This window comes from Rhipicephalus sanguineus, chromosome 6 (assembly GCF_013339695.2).
Source record: "Rhipicephalus sanguineus isolate Rsan-2018 chromosome 6, BIME_Rsan_1.4, whole genome shotgun sequence".
Classification (NCBI taxonomy): domain Eukaryota; kingdom Metazoa; phylum Arthropoda; class Arachnida; order Ixodida; family Ixodidae; genus Rhipicephalus; species Rhipicephalus sanguineus.
In genome coordinates, this window is record NC_051181.1 from 85,237,539 (window position 1) to 85,257,591 (window position 20,053).

Consider the following 20,053-nt stretch of genomic DNA (forward strand, 5'->3'; position numbering starts at 1 on the left):
CGTAGTGAGAACTAATGTTTATACTTCAATTTGTTTAGCGTCAGAGAAAGCTTACCGGGCATCAGTCCCGTAGCCAGAGGGGGGCGGGGGAGGCTAACCCCTCCCGAAAAATATTCCTGGCTACGGGTCTGCTGGGCATAATGGCAACGAGGAAAATGTCACTGACCATCTTGTACCAGCATGTTAAAGTCTGCTGTGGGGACGAAGTGTGCTCGCAACTGTGATATCGCTAATATATCCGGGAAGTGGCAGAGTATACCAGTAGAGCTATTCATATACTGCTGGCAACAACTTACAGTCGAAACTTTAGTCGATGGCCTCTTGTATCTCACAGATAGACCGCACGACTCTGCATACGCACCCCCAAAAAGATGCGTAGAAAAAATACTCGAGTGTACCGTCATGCAATATAAGGGACACCACGGTTCGTGACGTGTCTGTCGTTTTTACGCGATGAGGGTGATTATAAATTAATGATCCAGCTGAAGTGGACGGTTGGGCGAGTTGGTGCGACATACTAGCAATCAAAACAGGTCAAAAGACGCAGACAACACTGCTGTTTGTATGTGTCCTCCTTTTACTGGTGTTCTGTCTTTTGTGCTGTTTTGCCTGCTACATATATAAAGTAATATGGTGCACTTCGAAAGGTTCGAAAGAGGGCAGTGACTGTCAGCCACCTAGCCTACTTTTTTTTAATGTAATCAGTGCGATTTCACCTGCCTAAGTACAAACAGTATGTGAGCAAAGATACAAAGTAGTTCCAGCCTTCTAGCATTTTCATCACTGTTCCAGGCTTCCACCAGCAAGGAAGTTGTAAATTGTTATAAAACAAGAATAAAGGTAATTTCATCAAAATTTAAAGTTATCTCTTTGATATGATTTGCAGTGTGCGTGCCAAATTTCAGCACTCTGTCTCAAAAAAACAAAAAAAGTTGCTAACGATCCACAAGTCCCCACTTAAAAGGACACTACAGAAGCAAATGATTTTTCTCGCATTAGAATAAATTACTCTTTCACATTTCAAAAATCAACAGGCTTGCCACGAGAAGAAGCTTAATAAGCTAGAAAACGGGCAAGAACAAAATGTGGGTGGCGACGCCACCTTCAAATTCCCGCACCAAACGCCGTGACGTCATAGATTTTGACGGTGTCTATCTACCTTCCTAATAGGTAAAAATGAAGTACATTTGCTCTCCCAGGTGAAAATATTGCAACTGGAAACAAGTGGCCCCAACTGGGACCAGTTCAACTGGTCTATGGTCAAATTCCCAGTTGGGACCCACTGGGACCGAATTCCCAACTGGGGCCCACTGGCAACTGGTCCCAACTGGGAATTCGACCATAAACCACTTGACCTGGTCCCAGTTGGCACCCACTGACAACTGGTCCCCACTGGGAATCCTGCCATAAACTACTTGATCTGGTCCCAGTTATTTCCAGTTGCAAGTCTATGTCCCATCAGCTGATGGGACATAGACTTAACGTACCAAGTTTCGGGAAATTTCCATGAGCCAATGTCGCCAAAATACAAAAAAAATGCAATTTGAAATCCGACGTCACGTCACCGCTTTGAAACCCATGGCCTCCGAAAGATGGACGACTAGCTTCCATGTAACAGGTCTTGCTGGGTGAATATCCTAGTTGGTATCCCATTACAATGTGCCGATCGAGTAGTTAGTTTCCCGACTTTTGCACGTGCCTCCCGCAGCCCTAGTTCGCCCTAGCTGTTATCAATATTTGCTCAGGTATGTTTTGGTGCTCAGCTTAGGTGGCCAAGACTACCCATACTATATATTTTTTTTTGTCGCGGACCCGTCTGGTCACGTGATGGCCGTCACAGTGACGTTAGCTGCGCTTTTGTACACAACAGAAATTTGCGCGAGTTGGTTCGGAACTTCGGATTCATACTTGAAAAGGCTCGAAGAAACTACCACAAAAGCGCCTGAAAACAAGGCATCGCACTACTATCCACTGATATTTTTGTTCAGAAAACAGATATTTATAAAACGCTTATCTCTGATAACCTTCGGCATGACGGCGAAAAACTAAATCTCCAAAAACTGCACATCACCAAATATGGACGTGTCGTTGAAGGAACGCCATCTCGGTTTCTTATGAACTAATCGAAGGGTGCCTGATTGCAGCATGAGTATCGACCTGCAGTAGCGAGCACTTATGTGCCGTCGGTGAGAAGCAGCAAAGGTGCCGATTAGCATCAGCTCTTCGAGAAAAGTGCAATAAGTTTAAGTTTTCATGAACTTTTGGCAAAATATGCCAAGGTGTACAGCACGCTGCAATGTGCGAGCACGCCTCGCCGTTTCCGGCCATGCACGAGCAATGCTAAGCAAGGATTACTCCGTCACTCTTCCCCAGGAACCACACTTCCACGGGAGGTTTGATGCGGGCCTGCGAATGGGTCACCTAACAAAAGAATGGAAAAGATAAACGTCTAAAACGCCCTTAGAAGCTTACCTGTGTCATGACAATCCCGCTATCGGCAGCAACTTGCTTCATTCGCGGCTCGCTTACCGGCCGCTTGTCACAAGGTCGTGGCCGCCAACGGCCTTCCTTCCTTCGAGCTGCTGTCGCGTTACAAAACACGTGCTCAAGACCACAAATTCGCGAATGTCGGAGGCATCGACGAGCGGTCACAAATTCACATCCACTATGCAGTCGCGGCCGCCTGCAGCGTGAACGGGTCCACCCCGGATAGTTGGATTTTCTCGTTGTATTTTATTACTCGCGGTGCTTCGGGGAGAGCGTCGATGCGTACATTCTGGTCTTCGCTGACTTCGTAGTTATTGCTCCGTACTCCTCACAAGAACAACAAGCGTGATTGCGCCGGCACGTCTGTTTGTTTACTCGGTGCTGCCGCACGCGCGCGCTTCCCGGCTCGGTTGTCTATGACTTCGAAATGGCGGACTACCCACAATGCACAGCGCTTCCGCCGCTTGTGAAAGCTCCCTATATATACACGCGCACATACAAACGCACGCACGAACATACATAAAGTATGGTTGAACCCCCCCCCCCCCCCGAAAAAAATTTCTGGCTACGTCCCTGGTACCAAAACTTCCAAGACGGCCGCTTGTACGTCATCAAAACTTCCAAAATGGCTGCTTGTGCGTGGAAACGTCACTCTATATTGTGCGAGCACGTGACGAGAAGCTCATACCGTGTTGTGACGTAAGGGTACAGTAGGAACCGAAACTAGCTTTTAAAAACATACTGTAATTACTTTTTCAGGGCGTTCTCGCGCTTAGCACTGCCTTTTCTAGGCTCTTGAGGGCTTGACCTTTCATTCGACGCAAAAAAAAGGACAACTGAAAATATTCGTGTCAGTACCCCTTTAAAGGAGTTCTGACACAAAAATTTTCGCCTCGCGTTTTTTTTTGCTGCAATGTGTTGCTGGGGGCTTGTAGTCATAACACGGCACATCGTTTGCTGTAGCGCGCGACAGATAATTACAAGCTCCTCATTACCGACACAGCCTCAGTTTCGGTTTGACAGAGCTCCAAAAACGACAAGCCACCGGTATAGTGCCTAGAATATCCACCGGGTACCGGGTTACAACCGGGTGCAACTATCACCACCTAGCGAGTGAAACGCTCGGTCACGTGAGCACACAGAACAGTGACGCATTTCCGCCCAGGCAGCACAGGGAAATCAAGAAGTCCGTGGGAGCAGGAAACGGGAAAGCGGTAGTGTCGCCAAACACAAAACATTCAACGTGTGCGCCGCGGCCACACACTCACGAGCAGACGCCAACAGCGCAGCGGCGAGGCGAGCGCGTCAAAACAGAAATGGCGGCTACGACGTCATCATAACTTGTACCGGCTGCAACGGTTACGTAGGGGAAGTAGGGGGGTCACCTCGGGTATATCCTCCTAGGGGTCACCTCCGAGGGTGTGAATGCGATCGCGCTCGCGAACTTCAAAATTCATATAAAATACCTTCCAAGCTTTATTCGCTGTCGATATTTTGCAGATGGTACACGCACATACACGGGACTCGATCCCGCAGGTTATCTCGGCCGCGGAAATTTTTGTGTCAATGCCCCTTTAAGCAACATATAAACGTGTTTTGTTAATGACCCCAACATGCGAAATACTGAAGTCTGTAATGGCTGCTTTCCATTTGCTTAAACCTTCTTGGTCTGTAGGGGTCCCGTGAGTGGCCTCTGGGAAGGGAGCTTACAAGATTACCCTAAGGTCGAATTAAACCAAAAGGCATCATTTTGTTATGTGGCTCTGGACAATGTTTATTCTTCATGCTTAAATCTGATTTTTTTTTTTGGCATAGCAAACGAATAATGAACATCAAATTCTGTGTGCTAACTTTAGAAAATTTCAACTTCTTATTCAGTGTAATAATACAAGAGTGAATAGTGGCCTACTTGTGCATCAACAGTATGATGCATAAAAGGGCCCTTCAGAGGGCCCATCGTAAATTTTTATTATACACCAGATAATGCAAGTTGTAATGAAGATTTCTTTCAGGTTAGTATTTGAGGAGACAGCATTGAATATTTTTCTGGCTGTGCTGCTAGAAGGTGAGCTTCACTGACAACTGCCCTCCTCTTTGCCTAAACTAGACAGGTTCTGGTGGCATTCCTTACCTGCTTTCTCGCATAATGAAGAAGGGAGACTGTGTCACCACAAGTACTGCAAAAGTACTGACAAGTTCTCACTCCTCCTTTCTATCATCCTTTTCTGCTGCACAGTGTTTTTCAGCACACCGCATTGGATGACTGACCAATGCGATGGCCTGTAACGTGTCAAGTAGCGAGGCATGCTTAAGGCGTTTATGTGTATCAACTTGACTCTTGCTGAAAGAGCAGATCCCTCAGGAGGAGAGCGCAGCCTTCTGTTTAAATCTGAGAGTCCAACTGTTTTCGGACTGCACAGCCATTTCATACCTCATGGAAACAAATCGCCACCACATCAATCTAAGCGCTGCATTGTTTGTTTGCAATGCCGAAACCTGATGAGGGCCTTTTTAAGCTACAAAGCAGCACATCAACTAGCCCATTGGCATTACTAGATCTTCAATTGCCCATAGTGCGTGCTCTACAAGGTACATATCGCTTTCATGTTCACACAAGGCTGAGTTTCCTGAAAGATGCCTCAGTAAGTTAAAAGGAGAACAAACAGAAACTCAGACCTATGATACAGAACACTGCAAGTTATGGGCTACAATGGTTAAGCACACGCATTTGAAAGGAAACTAGGCTTCATGAGCGAGTTACCCACTAGCCACTCGCACTGTTGCCCCAATCATCATGCCATACATTTCACAGAAGCAGATTAACGAACCATAAACATTTTATTGCTGCCATTCATATTTCAACAGCACATGCCAACAGAATAAATGTAACGGACAGTTGGTAGTAAAGTCTTTACAATCCAAAGCACAACAAACTCGAGAAATACTACAGCAATACAACATTTAAGCTCAGTAGAGAGTACTAAAAGCACTGCTTTCAAAGGCTCTGGGTTGCTCAACTCGTAATTTGTGAATTGTGCAAAACGACAATTCAAAAGCAGCACACAGCGGCAGAATGATTTCTTGGGCATCAAAAGGTGCAATTAAAAGTTGTCCTTCGGAATTCATAACTTAGTTTGGCATACAAGGACCTCTCTTCTGATGCATTAGATTCTTCATGTACACTAGTGAATACTGTACAAAATTCTGCACTGTTCTCTTCTGAACACAGGTCACTCTGACCACAACCATGTAACGCTCATGTGACTTCAGTAAATGCAGAAAAGTCACAGCATCTCACAAGCTTCGGACATTGACCTCGAATGCCAAGACTAACTAAATTTCGGACTTCACCGGCTCATTTCATTGGTACTACTATATATATTGTCGTGAACATAATCAGTGCCTTCTCATCTCTCAGAGCTGAACGGAGCATGGAGATGAGATGGAAGGCTGCAAATTAGTTTTGGTTGCATGGAGTTCATTGTTGCATGCTGATTGCTTGGTTCACTTTAGATTCTGCCACAATTCGAATGTGGACATTGATGACGGTGTTGGTAAGAATGACCTGCTATATGCCAGTACAACGCATGCTGCAGTCTGCCACAAAAGCTAACGAAACCCGACAAGATGTCAATGAAACACCAGCAGTTGGAGAACAGGCAATGGTGTCTGTACCTTTAACTAGACCACTTAGTAAAACCTTTTCAACACAAAAGTTGATTTACAAAGTAAACTACTGAAACTTGTATAGCAGATGAGAGTTGCAAAAGCCTTCATTCCTTTAGGTAAAAACCTTTGCTTTTTTTCTCTCTTTTTGGCTAGTAGCACTGCAACCAACAGCATCAAAGCATGGTTCAATATTTTGGGCCAACAAGGCTACTGTACAGTTCACACAGTTTTTAAAAACCTAACACTATGTACAAATATTTACAACGAATGGTAAATGTACAGAGCTGTAGTGGAGTGTGTGACACTTCCTAAACACACAAGAAAAACACAACCAACACGGAAGTGTCTAAATAAACACACGGTGCTACACCCCAACCCCATGATGACAAAGAGCATTTAAAGGCCATTTGGTGTAAATAAATAATACTTAAAAACTTGCATTTGTGAACGAACAAATAAATTTGGGCAAAATAGAAACAAACTATACGTGCATACTCTGATAGGTATGACTGACTACATTTCCGTTGGGCGAAAGGTGAGTGAAGGACTTGCATCATAATAATAATATCCTTATTTCCCATCTATGCAAAGGTTGATGGAATGCATGAGACTTAAATCAAGTCACGCTAATCTAACATTTCGTTGCTTTTTTTCATTCTTATGTCACCACCGGTGCCACGTGGCAATGCCACTGATAATAGCGGTGTCCAAATGACAGCTAGAAATGACAGAGTTGGAAGCAATGGAAATGTTGAAATGGATCATTAAAGGTATGACCCAAGAGTAAAAGAATCAGACAACACACCTCGTTAAGCACCGAGCGTACAAGAGCACAAAATGAAACAAATACCTTCCACAGGCACGATTGTCTCTCTAGCATAACTTGCGTGGCCACTACACCAAGTGGCACTGCAAAAACACTGTGATGCAGTTCATATTTGCGATGAATCGCCGTGCAAAATAAATGCAGGAGTACAACTAGAACTATTCCTGTTTGCTACTCAGAGTTGCATACAGTAATATAGTCGGATCCAACTTAAGAAGGCAGAAGAGGCCCCGCCCAGATGACTGAAGCGCTGCAGCCGACTGCCTCCGTGGGCAAAGCAACAGCCCCACCCGTGTACTCAGTGATGTTCTCCAATAGCGGGGTCACCGATCATCCGGCTTATTACGTCATTCCAGAGCGCATGCTTATTGGTGCAGAATTGTGTGCGTCCCTCTCTGAGGTGGAAATGTTGCTGCCTTCTAAAGTTGTACCAGACTGTAGTATGAGATGAGAAAAACTGGACAATAATTCTCATAGCAAGGGCGGTACTGTGTAATCAGCTATGTCCTCAAGTGACAGCCTAGTGCCTTTCAAGGCGTGACGTAAATTCACAGATATGAAAGAGAAATTATTGCATGCGGCGGTTCTCCGGAATTGTGATACTGCTGTCAGTACCTCCTAAATTGGGTCTGATTGCTCAAAAACTCTAATAGTTGCACGACACTTGACCTCGGTTTGCTGCAAAGACGTCTGCAGCTCTTTAAACACACGCTTAAAGCGAGTAAAAAAAGAAATGCGGGAGATTACTAGCCACTTCAGCAAACTATTAGTCCTCAATAACAATTCTTCAACAAAGAGGTCGAAACAGTAAGAGGTCAACACCTTTGGATCCCAACGATTAGCGTATACACAAACTAAGTATAAAAACACAACCGTTTCCTACTAGTGCTGCGATTTCCAGAAAATCTAGAAGAAATCGACGACATTGCAAAGAAGTCAAACTCACTAGGTAGCTCATCTAAGGGGACCGGATTTTCCTTCAGTTTTCATTAAAATTACATTGATGTAGCATCATCAGCATATGCTCATCTCAATCTTGTCCCAATAAAATGTTATAATGGGCCAAACATAAATGAAGGTGCACATTTATAACCCATCTATAAGACGTCTAAACATGTCCATAACACACCTGCGTAAGTACCAGATTTATGTTTCCAGCACCATCAGCATGAGCTTGCATCATGGCTGCCCAACTAACTAACCATTAGACTGTACAAGTTAAGTGCCAATCTGACACCAATGTTCTAGCAACGTGTTACTGCCACAAGGGCTACTACGTAACGCTATTCACCATTGCTCAGATTGTGTAGTCTATTTTGATGAAACAGACTTAAATTTCCAGTGTGCTACATAACGCAACTTTCTTACATCAGCTGGATTACTTGAAGAAACAGACGCTGCATGCAAAATGAATTGCGCAGTGACATTAGCTAATTAACCAGATTTCACTAATAATCTTTGTAATTCATTTCATGCGCAGGTAATATTAGTACCCAAGCAGCACAGAAAATAGTATTCATTAAGCAGAAATGATGTGCACATCACCAGTTACAGTAAATAATGTCCTCAAAACGCATATGAAAAGAATCGTTCGGTTAATACTTATAAGCTCTCTGTTACTGCTTCACATTGGATTCCACAATTCGCACTTACTCTAGGGCGATTCATTGAGATGATAATTTGCGAAAGTATATTAGCTGGCGTCTGCCTGTTCAAATAGCCCAAGTGATGAGAGAGAATTGCGAATCTACCACAAGTGATCTTTAATGTCTGTTTCTGTTGAAACAGTTAACCTGGTATATAATGTAGGCATCTGTTCTGCTGGCTACATACATATGTATACAGCAACATACATGGCAAAACATCGTCACCTTCAGCAATAATTTTCACTTTTGCTACTCCGAGCCAAGTGCCGCGCTACATTATTTGTTCCTCCCAGTGGCTCAATTATCAAAGTATATAGAAAGGCTCTGTAATCCTGTTAATACTTATCTGATTTCGTGGCACTGGCTGATCGCATATGCCTGTATTCACACAGTTTCAGCTGTTAAAGTTTCTTTAGCGCTGCAGCCAGTCAGAACCTTCAATAGGCAAACGATTTACTAACAAAAAAAAAGGAAGAATGTTCTAAGGAAAGACTTGAGTATGTACAAAATATAAAACAACAAAACAAATCCATAGCCAGATAGCAGCAGTCAGTAGAAAATCGCGGGCTCAAGCCCAAACATCACAGATCAGAGCACAGTGCTCCAGGCAACGTGCTTTCTGTGAGCACGTGCTGTGGGCACCTTGAAATTTGCAGTCCTGGATTTTGCTCAACGCGGGGAGACTCACTCGCGAAGCTTCTTTGGTTCTTACGAGCACTGGGTGTACGTTGTCACCATGTTGCCAACTCTCTGCGTGACAGTCTTGCAGTGGCCTTGCCCTACACACGAGAAAAAGAGGCAGAGAAATGTAGTATAATTAGTACTAGTAAAAATATGACCTCGGAATCCATAATGAAATAAGTTGTTTCATGCCCCAGTCAACATTTATCGGCCCTCCGTTACTGCCCGACTTCAACAATACAATAGGAGTGCACTCCTTGGAGCAGGTGCTACTAAGATTATGTAACTGAAATTGTACTCATTAGCTAATATAAAATTCAAAATTTTGGAAATCTATCCACAGATGGCATAATTATGGAAATTATGCCATCTATCGGCCATGCTATCAACCGGCAAAGCGTTGCACGAATCAGTGCACAAACCATTACATGAAACGCAGATGTGGAATCCTGTTGGTAGGGCCCATGGCCAGGGTTGCCAGGTTTGGCTACTTTGCTAGGATGTTGGTAGCAGAAAAAAAGTCTTGGCTACTTTGTTGTTCCCTCGATTCGAGCTAAATTATCAGTATCTGATGACGTCGCAGCCGCTGGCTTTCGAGTATGTAGTGTCAAAGCATGGCGACCGATGCATGTTTCCAACGCCCGAAATTGAGTTTGGGAGCTGCATTACACAAGAGAAAGTCCCTTTGGGTACATGACAGGTACTCGAGGAAAACTGTTGCATGGGGACTCATTTTGCAGACCATCTATTGCTGAATGCGACTTTAGGTCGCAATGGGAAGTCAACAGGCCACCAAAAGCGCTCCGCATCCAGCGCGCTTTGCACTCATTGACATTAGGAATCAGACGTGCGACAAACTGCTTGTGATTTCCTAGGATTAGGTACGGACAGCCACTTCACAATACTAATTGCTCGGATTGTGCCGTCCCACAAGAAATTATTGTGAAAGTGACTACAATTTGTGCTTCAATCCTAGCAAGTGTGATATTGAGCACACCCGTGCTGTACTTGTTTTTACTGCCTTCACAAGGCTGTCACTTCTGGACCTTTTAAGAAAACTTACATAAGACGCGTGAAGAGAGTCATTTCTGCAACAGTGCAAGAATCTGTCATCCTGCATCAAATGATTGCTAAAGTCAACAATTTGAGCTTGAATCTTAACCAATTTCGTTTTTGAAGTGTTCATGCTGTTGTTATTTACATTATCTCTAAGAGGCTTCTGCATTTAGTCATGTAAATAAAAACGTCGCAGTCTTTTTTTCACGCACGCTTGGTTTCATTTGGCTACTTTTACTGCCAATAGCTAAAATTGGTTCTAAAAAGACAGGGCGTGCAAACACGGACACAAGAAAGAAGTCAGGACACCACAAATGCCGACTAACAACTGAAGAGACGCACAACGGCGGAAAAGAAAGAAGGCACGAAAACTTATCTGCGCATGCCCATGCAATAGGCAAACCTATCAATCCGGCACGCATGGGGTTCTACGTGGAAGATAACTTTTAAAGGAGCACTGACATCAATTTTCCAAGTCGAGATGTGCCCTTCATTCGATTGCTCGGTATGCATAGGTCTCTCCTTGGCCAAATTTGAATGGCGTCCGTCGCGTGGAAGTAATTTTATTTCGAGGGCAAACAGCGTACGAAAGCTCAACGGAAGATTGATCACGCTGCGACATCGACACTAGTGCTACGTAACAAGTGTGATACATTCCGACCATACCATCCTGAGTGACGATACGCTAGTAACAATGACGTCGACGATCTGAGTGTATTTATTGTGCCGCCGACTGCCGCTGACGCCAGGCGACGCTCTCACCGGCTCTCACTCCCAGCCAGTGGCTCTCCTCGCTGTCCCGATCCGTGCCTGCGATTCATCGTGTCGTATCGACTGATTTGTCGTGTGATACTCAGTGCGAGTGCGATCAATCGGAGCGACTACGTGCCAGCATGTTGGGGAACCGTTGCGTAGTACGGACCTGCTCGTCGAGGCGCGGAAAAAGCGGAAAGTGCGTGGCGTTTCCTTACACGTACGGTACACGCCAACACGACCACAAGTTATCGAAGTGGAGCAGCTTATAGATAAATATCATCGCTAACAAGTAACACGTATGTAGCGTTATTAGTGAATGTTAGTTCGTCCGTGGACTTCCTTGCGCTAGCGTAACACCGGGTTACTGCAGCCGTAACCGTGAGAGGCCGGATAGGTGGAGCCATCTGGCAGCGCAGAATTGTTATTGTAGAAACCTATCGTATTCTATTTGTCCGCTGGTGTGCATTCGCTATGCCGATATTCCATAGACCTCTTTGTGTATACCGGAACGTTGTGCACGCTAAAATTCTCTAATATATCTAATTGAGACACACCAGCGAGTATGGCCCAAGCGTGCGTCCCCGGGCACCTCCTCGTTGCTGCTTGGAACAGCGTCCATTTTTGAATCACTGTTTTGCAAAGCGTCGGAGCGAAAATGATTCGCGACGTCGCGTATCGCGGTGATTCTAAGTTCCAGAATGCTGTCTTCAACACTAGTCGACACTTTTGACGGCGACGACGGCGATGCTGGTGACAAGGCATGACTGAACGCGCGCGCCTAGCAGACGAAATGTTAGCTGAGCAGCTGATCCTCACGTCACTCCTTTCTGTCGACAAGTGGTAAACTGGGCGCGGTCTGGAATTGACCGCGAGGGAGCGCTGCCAGCGCTAAGAAATGGCAGGCTTGCCGGCCGTTTTGAATCGAGCTAGATACCGGTGATATAAATCAATAAAACAGATAGTTATTCGTCCCTCAGTTGCATTTTCAGTCGTGAATCGCTACTAGGGGGTAGATAACTACTCGTGGATGCAAAAATCTTGACATGCGTAAATTTGATGTCAGTGCTCCTTTAAGGCATTTGATTTCATCTTTATGCAAGTTAATCGACGGTTGGCTCACGCATGCGCTACCACTATCCTCGATATGCCATGCTTCAATCATCAGGCGCATTTCTTCATTTCTATGCCGGTACAACACTGCGCATTCGTCGAATTTTGACGTGCACTTACAATGTCGACAATGTAAAGATAGATTAGAAGGTGTGCCTCCGGTTGCACTGCATTGGGCTATGGCTAGAGGTCCCCTCTTAAAATTGTAGTGTTTGATAATATGCACCAACCAGCCCTGTCTTTTTAGAATGAATACTTACCAACTAGCTCAGCTCTCTGTTATTCTAAGCTAAAGTTGGCTACTTTTCGGCTAGGTTTTCCAAGGTTTTGGCTAGCTTTTGTCTTTTCGACCTGTTAACCCTGCCCACTGCATCTATGGTGAAATGACAGAAGCCTCAAGCGCTCAATGTGCTAGCTTGCAAATGACAAAGGGTTTCCTATTTCCCCTGTCAATGCTCGTGTAATGATTACTGCATTGGGCTTCTGCGCTAGAGGTCCCATGTTTGACACCTGCGGAAACATTTTGTCACTTTCTCATTTCTTGCATTCTTTTTACAATTTATTACTTGTTTGTCTATTTATCCTGTCTTGTTTATACTAGGGTGCACTGCCACCACGTACATATATATGGTGGCAGGGTACCCTAATATAAAACACTCACATAAGCTTTTGTCGAACCTTTCACTCATAATGATACCTATAATTCTTAGGCATTATTAAGTGACCTTCCACTACACTCAAACCTCGTTATAACAAAGTCACATCTGTCACAAAAATAACTTCGTTATATCCAAAAATTCGTTATAAATGTTTATTTGTAGCACTGTATCTATGACAAGACTATTCTTCGTTTACTTCGTTATAAGCGATAATTCGTTATATCGAGGTTTGAGTGTAAATAGAAAACACGGCATGTGATGTATGCATCAGCTTCACTGACTCAATGTGCACATTACGGCAGCATTTACCACCGTCCCTTCCATGCTCCTGCTCCAAATTCTGACAAAAGAAGGGGCAAGCTATCCTTTTTTTAAAGACCCCAGTTACCAACATGTTTTATTTCTGCCACCATAAGCCATCTCATGATAACACTGCCTTACAGATTGCGTGGTGCCATCTACTAGAAGAACGACAAACCATGGATACTACACCACCCCATCCACAGTATTGCTGGATAACCAAAAGTACTGTCAACGAGCTGACTTCATCCTTGGCGTCTTTGCTCCAAATGCGTTAAGTCCAGCTCATACGTGGCATGCAGGCCATAGATGAGCTAGACTCAAAATCTCGGCAGCCATGCCGAAGATCCCCGTTGGTTCTCGTCTACATTTTCGGTCGGGCATCACTTCCAGCAAACGGCAACGGAACTTTTGTCATTTTCACATAACCTTCCACACGCCTGCCCATATATGTAGCGTGTCACATTTTCAAATAAAGCATTCGGCTGTCGAACTCTGCCTTGCAACTACTTCCTTCGTTCCAAGTCGTGCCTCTTAAAATTGTACTGTTTGATAATATGCATCAACCATCCCAAATAAATGCACTGGTAGAAAGAATGCACTTCTAGCAAAACATACAAACGTCGTATTTGACAAGCACAGCCACCAATAGTGCAAAGACGCAACATTCGTCTCTTACAGTACAATTAGCAAGTCACCGCTTGCCACTGCTTTTAGCTTAACCCTCTAAGGAGTGAATCATGAACGACTGTTGATCAATGCGTCCAAGTTAGAATAGTTTATTAAAAGCGCAGGACACTCCATTCCTTAAGAAAATTGAGATGGTAGGATATTGCTTTCTACATATTGCACAGAGCCATAGTAATTATGGAGTAATTATCTATCTGTAGCGCAGCTGGTCATATTGTATTTTTTTGTAAGAAATTGAACCATTGACTCAAAGTGCATGCACAAGTAAACTATTAGCAACAAGTGTTGTGATAAATTAAAGATTATTCTTTCATCACTGATGTCCTTAGTGACATGTCAAACATCCCATCAAACGTACTGGTGTCTTTGGCCGACAGATCATCTATATACACAGCACGCTGCAAGTTAAGCACAAACCGAGTATGGAGAGGTTTTTTTCTATCGAAAAGCCATTCCTCGTTGCAAGTGGCAAAAACAAATCTCGTGCACAAACGTGTACGCACGGCATGATGAAGTGAACAGTACAACTCAAGCGAGCACTTACCACCACTCCGCTGGTGAAACATGTTGCTGTGGTGATTCTGCGCATGGCGCGCAAAGTGCGAACTCGCAAAGGAGTCACCACCGCCGAAGACTTCCCCGAAGGGCCCGCCACCGCCACCCATCCAGCCGTCACGTTCGTCGTCGAAGTCGGAAAAGAGGTCGTCCATGTTGAACGCGTTGCCGAAGAATGAGTGTGGGCCACCGTGGCGATGGTGTTGGTGGGGCTTCTGCTGGCCAAAGTCGGGATGGCCGTGGTGGAAGTGCGCCCTGCCGTGCTGCTGCTGGTGGAAGTTGAAGGCGTCGTCGAAGTGGCGGAAGAAGTCGTGCATGTCGAAGTCGTGGAACTGCGAGTTGGCTCCGTCGCCGCCTTGCTTGAAGGCGGAGCTGCCAAATTGGTCATACTTCTTGCGCTTCTCGGCATCTGACAGGACCTCGTAAGCTGTTGGAGCAAGTGACAAAAAGAAAGATCACTAACACAGGTCTGAAATACACATTCCATGCCTTACTAAGACCCCTGTACATGGGATTTAAATTTATTGAAGAATAGCATGGAGATGACTATGTATGTACAATATTCACGCTGAATATGAAGACCAACACACTTGGAATAGTACGAAAGTGGCTTAGTTAGATTCCTGGCACAACTTTTTGAGGAAAATGTTTCCAGTTGCATTGTCAACAAAGGCATACAGAAACCGTGACATACGTTTCAATCCGTTGTTCTGAGCAGGTGGGTATCTCAGAATCCCAGGAGATTGCAATTTCAAATGCTAAACTCCGAACTCTACTCTTATGTCTGGGACAGACTTTGAGGCAGCTCAGAAATTTGTACAATCTACAGTGTATCAGAAGAGCATCCGAGTTCTGCTGTAACAAAACTTGTACCTAATGCATTTTTGCCAAAGACATTTTAAACAGGCCCCCTGATTTGATCAACACTACAAGTATTGTGAATGGCAATGAATTAAAAAATAAGGCAAAGCGTGCAGTCTACTTGCCTTGCGCGATATTCTTGAACTTTTCCTCGGCGTCTGGTGCCTTGTTCTTGTCCGGGTGGTACTTGAGGGCCAGCTTGCGGAACGCCTTCTTGATCTCCCGATCAGAGGCCGTGCGCTTGACGCCCAACAGCTTGTAGTAGTCTTCCTCCTCCGCCGCTGTTGCCACCGTCAAGACCGCTGCCCACACCAAAAGAAACACTGGCCACCACTTCATGGTAAGTGCTGAGTGGACCTGCAAGAACATCGACAGCAAAAAAATTTCCTGTCGTTACAACCAATATTTCTTTTGAGTTTGTAATCTGTTTACTTAAAGCTTAATTTTGGGGTTTTATTTGACACCCCAAGACAACACAGTGGGCTGTGAAAAATGCTGGGCAATGTCCAGCTGCTGTTCCTTAACATGCACCCGAAGGGCAGTCCACAAGAATTTTTGTGTTCCACCCCGTCAAAATTAGGCACTCAGGGTTGAGATCTAGCTTTTAACTTCTTGCTCAGCGGCACAACACCAAAGCCAATGAGGTACAGTCGCAGGCGTTGATCTACTTGACTGAGGGTAAAATGCTGCCAGTAAACCTAAAGTGTAACTATTTGCTCTGTGACAGAGAATTTTATACTACACGCAATGGTAATATATCCATAATTTTCAACAGTAAAGATTGAACTTGCTGTGCAATATATCATTCTCTCTTTATCCCACCATTGAAGTCGACAATCAAACAGGCACGCAAGTTTCCGACTTGCAACACAAAGGTCGACCAGGGAAGTTGCATGTGTGCAGGCAGGGGGGGGGGGGGGTCACCTTATGCTCCCCCCTTAACTGACGCCTCTGCGTTCAAATGAAAGTTTTCACATGCATACAACATGCCAGTTACATGTGAGAACTACCACCACACTGGGTAGTAACTATAAACAGTACACAAACATGAGACAACAAAATAGTACACTGGATACCTGCACAAAAGCTCATTCCACATTGTTCGAAGCCTTTGCAACATTTACACTTATGCACTGAAACCGACAAGCATGGTTTCTTGGCTTATTACACCATGACCTGGCAGAGTGCATACTGTTTTCCTAAGACAGGTTTCGGTTTGCAGGACCTAAGTACGAAGTACTCAAGCAAACATTCAGTGACACAGGTGGCTCCTTCTAAACAACTTCTTAGAACTTCTCACAAAACATTCCTTGTGACACTGAGGCACTACAGCAAATAACAGCACATCTTGTGACAGATAACAAACAACACGCCTAAGTTCGAGGCATGAAAACTTGTGCAATGAAGGTGTCGTGATTTGAAAACAGTGAATTCAACCTGCCTTTTTCGTGACATATTTAATGCCTAAGAAAATACCACCCACACATGTCAAAAATTTAGTTCAGTTCCAACACCAGATAATTTTGTAACAATTAAGTGCCTCCTGCTTCTTTGTCGCAGCATGTCCCACACAATGTCGCTACCGAAAAAGATTTGTAGGCAAAAGTAATGGTGCCCAATGAATACATGCGGCAGCAAGAGTAACAAATCTTTCCAATTCCTCAAACTCAAGCAGGGTTTTCGGCAAAATATGGGAGTTGACAAGAATAGGCTTTCATTTTGACAGAAGGCAAGCATATAAAGATGCGATCGAAAGTGCATAATAAAAATACATAGATTAGTTAAGTGCTGCTTTATATATCCGTATTTCAATTAAACCACATCGTGACTTGAACATCGCATTGGATGACTTACTTGCGTCAGCTATCATCAGTCGAGTCAGAAGCATGAAATTAAAACTCAAGGTCAAATGCTGCTGAGTTTAACGAGTGACAAAATTGAATTTACATATTAGTGTCTAAGAAAATAATAAAGCACAATTTTATCTGTACAAGGGAGACATGGATGGGGCTTTACAACCTAAACCTTCAGTGTAGCATACCTCAAGACTGGGCATAAAAGTTTCTGGTTGGAACAAAGCCCCACGGGAAAGCTGTCTAGCATATATAATGTAAATTATTGATTCCTCGTATCGCATACCTTATGTCTTCCTTCATTTTTCTAGTGCCTTCCATGCACTGAACATGTGCAACTTAATAAGCATTACATAGATGCAACATATCTTTATTATTTAGTGTGCCACTGCTAATTCACACTCGGGTCCCTGCTCTCAGTTTAACATACAAAATAGTATATGTGCGTATATTTACTACGACAAAATGCAATTGCTTAAAGCCAAATTCACTGCCAACTGATGCGAATATTTATAGAGACATTTATCAGACATAACGGAATGTGTTTTCCTTTGCAAAGTCAAAAAAAAAAAAGAGAAAAACCAAGAGAAATAAAAATATAAAAATTAAAGGATATCTACAGAGTGCATAGATCACACAATACAATGTCTAGATAACTGCAACACTAACAATTATTAAACTTTAAAATTACTTGTGCTGTGGGAATACTAAGTTTTCATGGCATAATAAGAGCTGCTTTTATGGCCTCTCTGTTTTTTGTATATTTAGCTGCCAAGCAAAAAAAAAAAGTACAGCCAATAAATGGCTGTCCACACAAGCCCCACGCACTTTCCTATATCCAGAAGGCCCGGTCCACTTTTTTACGAGATGACCTATTTATAGCTCCCAACAGGTTGCAGCTATAAGTGTCGGTGCTGATGCAAGATTTAATCGGTCGGGCCCGGAAGTGCATGAAATGGGAAACTGTGTGCCGGTGCAAATGTATCTATTCATCAGTTCTCCATGACATTAAGTTAATGAAATCTCATTTAAGCTTTTTTTTTGTTAATGTGAAAGTATTCTTGTACATCAATGCCGAAATGAATTTTTGCCCAGAATCCAGCAACATGTCGTCTCTTTTCTTTTTCTTATGTAAATTCAAGTAACCTCAAAAGTGAAACTTCAGTACAATGACCTATCATAAAATTTCAAAAATAAAAAAGTGTTGAAATATGCAATGGACATTACAAGGAGTCACGGTGATGTGCTAGCAGAACAAACTGGCACTGCAAGTAAATGTACAATTCGTGCAAGCAATTCATTGCTTTGCCATGAACAAAGAACTAAAAAAATCTTGCATTGCACACATACTGGTTGAAAAGGCAAACTGTAACAGCAAGTAAAAAAAAATTCTTCGTGCCATACCGTCAATTCGGTTTAGCATCGTAATAAAGTTTGGATGTTGTTAACGGAGAAAAGAACACAGACTAATGTTTAAACGTGCTACAGCTGAAATCTGCGCTACTACACCCCTCTTAACTACTACACATATACACCATTTGCACAATAGGCATGATGAAACAAAAGGTGAATGGCTCATCAGTTGGCAAAGACTATCCCAGCTGTGATTTCGTGTAATTTTCTGCTACTTTATGTAGTAAACCTTGCTGACAAGTTACAAACAAAGTTCGCAAACCTCCCACAGAAAAATATTAACCTTTAAAACGCCTCTTCGTGACACGAACCGCTTTAACTAGGAAAAGATTTGAACATAAGCAGTCGCACGCTGTAATTTTATTACAGAGTAATAACTAATCATTCCAGTCTTCATTTAGTTCATATAATGACATCCTAATTAACGGTTTGCTCAAGCTGCGCTTCGCAATTCTTGTAAACTCACGCAGCTTAGGCCACGTACTCCTTGCGAGACTACGAATCGGTCACAGCTGACGCTACAGCTGGGAAATTTGAAAGCGCGTTTGCGACATTTATGCTCACGGCCACTGGATGCGTGAATTCGCGCTGTCACTGCTATTGCTGACAAGAGAGGCGCAAATAAGTCACCGTCTTTCTCATAAGAAAAGCGACACTGATCTGACACTGCCTTTCATATCGTGCGGAAACACGTACTCCTACTCGCGGATCTGGTTGCTACACGTACGGAGCCTGTTTTGTAGCAGCATAACATTGAAAAAATGCGTAATTCCGCTACCGAACAAGAAACGTAAGCCAGGAACCTCATAAAGATGACGTGTTACTGACATGATCCAGCGAGTACACAGCAAGGAAGCAAAACTTTTTGGAGAAACCACAAAACGGCGGCGGACCTCTCAAAAGATCCCGAAAGCAACGCGCGCGTGAGAAAACAGCTGAATTAAACGGGATACGCGCAATCAAACGAAGCGCGCGTCGGTCTCACCTTGACAGTACGATGAAAACAGTCCCGGGGCAATCAAAGCGACAATCGCTGAATGCTAAAAAGTAGCAGGCACGCGCAGGTATTCCCGGCACGAACGTCTTGGACAGGAATGCGAAACGAGTCGCGGAGACAGGTGATATCTGCGCTGCAAGGGGGACCTTCGTAGGTACACGAAGTCTTTTCCCATTGGCCCCACGCCTCGGTCGAGAGAAAGCGACGAGGAGAAGAGGGAAATATAGGCCGGCGCGGATGGCGACTCGGGTGCAGTAAACCAAAACAACGCCAGAAATTGCGCTCGATTGTCCACGTCTCTTAGTCCAGTGTGCGCGGTGTGTGCGGGCCGTTGCTGACGACGCGCGACTGGCGCGCAAATACCGAGGCGCTTGGGCGGGGATCCGGCGGATTCGGTCACTCAGAGCAGTAACAAAGCTCGGCATCACGCTAATGCTTCTCGCGTCAACTTACCGAGTATCGGTCAGAGCTCTCTTTTAGACAGTTTTCAGACC

General features: G+C 44.1%; 1 protein-coding gene across 1 annotated transcript; it reads right to left on the reverse strand.

Moving 5' to 3' along the window:
- Positions 1-5,308: 5,308 nt before the first annotated feature.
- Positions 5,309-19,689, reverse strand: LOC119395973 (dnaJ homolog subfamily B member 9). The gene is made up of 4 exons (XM_037662999.2): positions 19,548-19,689; positions 15,422-15,653; positions 14,425-14,862; positions 5,309-9,407 (listed from the first exon to the last, which is right to left on the reverse strand). Exons 2-4 carry the CDS (start codon positions 15,633-15,635, stop codon positions 9,337-9,339), a joined length of 723 nt encoding a protein of 240 aa, XP_037518927.1. The 5' UTR covers positions 15,636-15,653; positions 19,548-19,689; the 3' UTR covers positions 5,309-9,336.
- Positions 19,690-20,053: the final 364 nt, after the last annotated feature.